The sequence below is a fragment of the Olea europaea genome, unplaced genomic scaffold (assembly GCF_002742605.1).
Source record: "Olea europaea var. sylvestris unplaced genomic scaffold, O_europaea_v1 scaffold1830, whole genome shotgun sequence".
In the NCBI taxonomy this organism is placed as follows: domain Eukaryota; kingdom Viridiplantae; phylum Streptophyta; class Magnoliopsida; order Lamiales; family Oleaceae; genus Olea; species Olea europaea.
The window spans coordinates 4840-10048 of record NW_019236064.1 but is presented as its reverse complement, the minus strand read 5'-3'; the positions used below and the strand labels follow the sequence as shown (position 1 = coordinate 10048).

Below are 5209 nucleotides of genomic sequence, written 5' to 3'. Positions count from 1 at the left end.
GTTCATACTGAGAATTTCTTGTACTTTTCAGGGTTAGGGGTTTTTCCTTTTTCTCAGACCAATCATATCCTTTCTATTTGTTTGCTCTGGTTTGGCCTTTTCGTTACCAATTAGGGTTGAATTTGCAGGCTTGCCAAATCACTTGATTCTGTAGTCTTTTTAAGTCATTTCTGCAAATTCTTCGTTTCTTGTTCTAGTTTTGAAGTCATTCTTGGAGATTTTGTTTTAAGGTATTTGTTTACAAATGTCTTCTTGTTTAAGTGGAGGTGGAAGTGCAATTAGATTAGACCTTGAGATTATTAAATCACCATCCTCTTCTTGGATTTCAAATTCATCATCTCCATCTTCATCTTTAACTGAATCAAGCAATTCCCCTATTGCCATCTCGACACGAAAACCTCGAACACCTCGGAAAAGGCCTAATCAGACTTACAATGAAGCTGCAGCCATTCTTTCTGCAGCCCATCCCAAGATTTTCTCCACTAAATACCTCACAAAGCCTTGTAAATTCACAAAACCACATAATAATAGTAACGATCCTTTTCCTTACGAGCCTGCCGAATTATTTATGCCTTTTCCCGTAGTCGAAAACTCAGGATTCTTGTTGCATCAACCGATCCTAGAGAAACCCGATTTTCCAATTGAGCCTAAAGGGGGGATAGGTGCATTTGACAAGCGGTGCCAAAGTTCTGGGGAAATCAATTCAGGAGTGGATTCTTTGGAGATTCGTGACGACTATCAAGAAGACTTCGATGCAGGATCGATTCTAGATGCGGAAATTGAAGAGGGAGTTGATAGTATCTTGGGGAAGTTGAGTACTGGAAATGACTTGGTCGATGATTCAAATGATAGGCAAATGAACTCATGGTGTTATGGTTATCCAAAAGGCCTAGGATTTGGAGGAGCATTTGGCTATGGAATGAGAAGGGAAGTGAGGGCAATGAAAAATGTTGATGATGGGAACTGGTGGAGGTTCCCTAGTGTCAATGTGCAAGACATCACACCGGAAACTGGTAAAATCCTGGCAGAGAAGAAGAAAAAGAAGGTCGAAAAGGCGATTGAACCCAAGAATTCTGTATTATCCAAGTTGAAGTCAAGTTCCATTAAAGCAGACATGATGAATTCAGCTAGCAAATCACCCAAAGAGGAGGCTATACTTCCTAAGCCAAATGCAGGGTTGTCACTAAAATTAAATTATGACGAAGTTTTGAACGTGTGGTCCGATAAGGGCTCACCGTTTTCCAGTGAAACTCTACCGGGCGCCGAAACCACCGGAAATGATGTTCAAGTATGTTTGTCATCACGTCCCACGAGGATTGTGAACCTTGGTGATGTTCCTTCTGGTCATAGTCATGTTAAAATGAAAGGTGGGATGGATAAGAAAAATTCATAAAGGGTATTTGTACCTAGAATAAAGCTCCTCATCCTGGGATTGAATCCAGGGGTTGAGGTGGCGCGACCTCGGCCCCTAATTTGATGGTGGCAGGCCCCATGTTATGCAGATTGAGGGCCGAGGTGCCCAGGATTTAATTCCCGGTTGTGTAGCAGAGTTGTTGTACATAGTATCTGTCACTTTGGCTAAAAAATAAAGGAGTTTTTAGGTACTTGTAGGGCATAGCACGTGCTAATCATGTATCATATGTGATTGTTTTTTCATATTTCCTCTTTCTTACAATAATTAATGTCACTTGTAGTTGTAATTATGTTTCAATTGAAAAAGTGAACTTCGTCAACAAATGAGCAATTTTTTCTAGCAATAATGTTGATGTTACATGGCTTGGTAGGGCAACATTCAATGGTTGCTATGCCCTAAACACTTTTTATTTGAGAGTTGTAAAAGAAAAAAAATAAAGATTATTAATTAAAATATAAAGACATATAATCAATAGTCTTTTGTAAATATGTTTTTCTATAGTCGTCTATACTTTTTAGTACTTCAACATCCTATTCTGTCTTGACATTTTTGGATGATATCAAATCTTTTGTTAATAATTTGAACTTATGAAGAATATACTGGGAAGCTGTACTTATGTTGGGACTGTTGAGCGGCCTAGCATTGAATAATTGCTCATCGTGTTACTTTTGGTGTAGACAAGATTGACACAAATAAACTTATTCGGTGAAGACAAATTGAGTAGGGATGGCAATTCAATGTCAAAATCGAAAATTATGATTAATTGAACCAAAGGGGACGAAAAAAATCGAACCGATAACGCAATAGGGTGGATATAGTATTTGATTTTAATGTCCTGGTTCAGGGCGGAGTGGGACAAGTTTGGCATTTACGTTGTCGTCTCGCCTCAAACCGATTACCCATTAAAAAAAATAATTGGACAATTGGACTTTCCATTATTTTTTCTATGGTTTTGTTTAGGGGAAATTACAAAATTTTAGGCACTTAAAGATCACAATGCAAAAATCAAGGGGGAAGATTTTTTGTTCAAAATTTAGGTATTAATTTAACTATTAATATTAATAATAAAATATATCAACCAATTAATCTAATTCCAATCTCTAAATTCACGTCACTCCATCTTCCCTCTTCACTCTCTCCACTTAATCGACACCTCCGACGCCGCCACCAACTGTTGAAGACCGTCGCCCACGTTAACAATCCACCGTCAAACTCACAGTGATGACGACGTTGACACGGTAAAGCAATTACACCAAGGGCGAAGTAGAACGCCAGCACACTTTTGTGGTTTTGGATGGTGGACCATCGCCCACAGCAACAATCCATCGCCGAACTTACAGTGATGACGACGTTGACACGGTGAAGCAGTTCAACCAAGAATGAAGCAGACCACTAGTGCGATTTTGGGGGTTTGGATGGTAGATTATTTTGAGTTCAAAGAAGCAGATCCATCGAGCGCGAAGCAAAACACGTCAAACAAGCAAACACCGAACCTACACCGCGAAGAAGACTACCTACTCTGACGACTCTTCACAGGCGAAGCACGCCACCAGCGTGAAGTAGAAGCGATTTGGGGTGGTGGCGATTGTGTTGGTTTGGATGGTGTGTTTGTGGTGTTTGTGTGGTGAAGGTATTTGTGGTCATAGATTTGGCAGTTTTCATTGGTTTTGATGGTGTTTGTGGTGGTGGATTTGGCGGTTGGTGTTGGTTTTGATGGTGTTTGCATGGAGGCAATTTTCGTGGCGATGGATTTGACAATTGAGGTGAATTTGGATGGTGTTTTGGGGGGGGGGGATGGAGGTGGTAGTGGCGGCGGTGATCGTGGTATTGGCGGTTTGATTGTGTTTTATTGAATTTGGCAATGGTTTTGGGGGTTTATGTGGTTTTTGTTAGTTGTGTAGTTAGAGATATTGGCAGGGATGGTGAATCTGACGATAGTGGTGGTGGTGATAGTGACAATGGTTGTAGGGAGAGGGTGGTCACAATTGACAGTAATGTTGGTGGCTATGATATGTGACCAATTATTTGGTCATTTGTGATTAATTGCTCAATTGTGACCTAAAAATTTAATAAAATGTGACTGGAAATTAATTTGTGACTAATTAAAAAAAATATGTGACCAAATAATTATGATCGACAAATGAACTATAATCTATAATTTTTTTGATTTGTGACCGATGAAATAAACTGTGACCTATACAATTTTCGATTTGTGACCTCGAAATAAATTGTGATTTATACAATTTTTGATTTTTGACCTAGAAATAATTTGTGATTAATTAATTCGATAATATGTGATCAATAAATAAATTGTGACATTTACTTATGTATTTGTAACTATTAATTTTATGACTGTGACTTTATTATATTTAATTAATAAATATTTTTAATTCATTATATATATACCTGAACTTTGGACTTTTAAACTATTTACCTCACTTTTGAATTGGTGTAAACAATACACCTTAAATATTATTTTTCCCTTTTGTTTAACCCAAAATTCTAGCCCATTATCGACCTGCTAAGTGCAACTATTCTAACCCAGTAACCCTACACCCTATTACACAAATATTAAACATATATGAAAATTATTTGTTAAATTCGGCTTTTGCATTTATGAATTGGTATATTGTTTGCATTTTCATTGACTTTTTTTCATAATTTTTTTTCCCCAATTTGACGGCTGGATATATAAAAAAATAATTTATTTTCGTGGTTATTAACCATCCGAACCGATTTACGTGGTTATGGTATGGCAAAAAAATTGATGGTTCGATAATGATTTTGACTGAATCGACCTGAGTCGAATCGTTGCCGACCCTAAAGTTGACAGATTCTAGTGTGTTGCATTACAAAGAGAAGAGGCGCAACCACCTTTTCTCTAAAACGATTAGATATCAACTTTGAAAAATAAATGTTGATCAGCAGCCAAGAATTAAGGTAACTTTAACTTTTCATCTGTTGATTTTAATCTTTCGCCTTTTTTTCCCAATCCGAATGATCGAATTGAGATATTAATGCATGGTTCTCCAAGTGAGACATAGTAACTTAATTTTCACCATTTTATCGAATTTATGTGTTTGTAACATTTGATCTACTAAGAGATTAAAAAGTTGCACGATTAGAACATGTTTATTTATTTATTTATTTATTTATTTATTTATTTATTCAGGGGTAACACATATATTAATGAAAATTCATAAATTAGAACTTAACAAGTTTAAATCGTACGTTATTTACAACTCCGTCCGTAAGAAAGAATTTGTTTATTTTTCCAATTTATAATGATGTTGCAGGTGCGATTTGTTAAAAGCCTCAATTCTCCGGAGAGCTAGCACGAATCATGAAATGAAAGAATTTTTGTAGCCAAAATTTAGCCTTTTTTTTTTTTTTTGGGCATTATCAACTTTTGAAATATGTATACTAGTTAAGGGAGAACGGAACACAATAGTTAGAAAATATTGAATTTTGCCACACATCTCTTAGTCACACATTTATGAAAATGTCATGCATCATACTATTTATGATGAATAGGTTACCTATTTTCATGTAAATTATAATATATTGGCAAATAAGTCCTTTTTTTTTTTTACTTATAAATAAGAAAAAGGGATATATGTTCCAAAATGTTCTTTAAAAAAAGGGAATATTCGAATGGGGTTCTAATCTTTGAACATTTTGACGATCGGGTCCAAACTTGGCAATGTTACAATTTACAACCGTCCCCTTTTTGTGAGTACTAGTGAGAAAAACGTGCATTGCATGTTAGTTGATGAATGTTTAATATCAGTGTAT

At 36.2% G+C, this 5209-nt stretch overlaps 1 protein-coding gene across 1 annotated transcript; it reads left to right on the top strand.

The window, feature by feature from the left end:
- Positions 1-244: 244 nt before the first annotated feature.
- Positions 245-1393, top strand: LOC111378528 (protein CHLOROPLAST IMPORT APPARATUS 2-like). Its single transcript, XM_023001743.1, has one exon. The coding sequence runs from the start codon at positions 245-247 to the stop codon at positions 1391-1393; it is 1149 nt and encodes a 382-aa protein (XP_022857511.1).
- The last annotated feature ends 3816 nt before the right edge of the window (positions 1394-5209 follow it).

What these genes read in the sequence shown, in the direction of transcription:
- LOC111378528 (XM_023001743.1), top strand. Translation starts at nt 245, where the DNA reads ATGTCTTCTTGTTTAAGTGGAGGTGGAAGTGCAATTAGATTAGACCTT.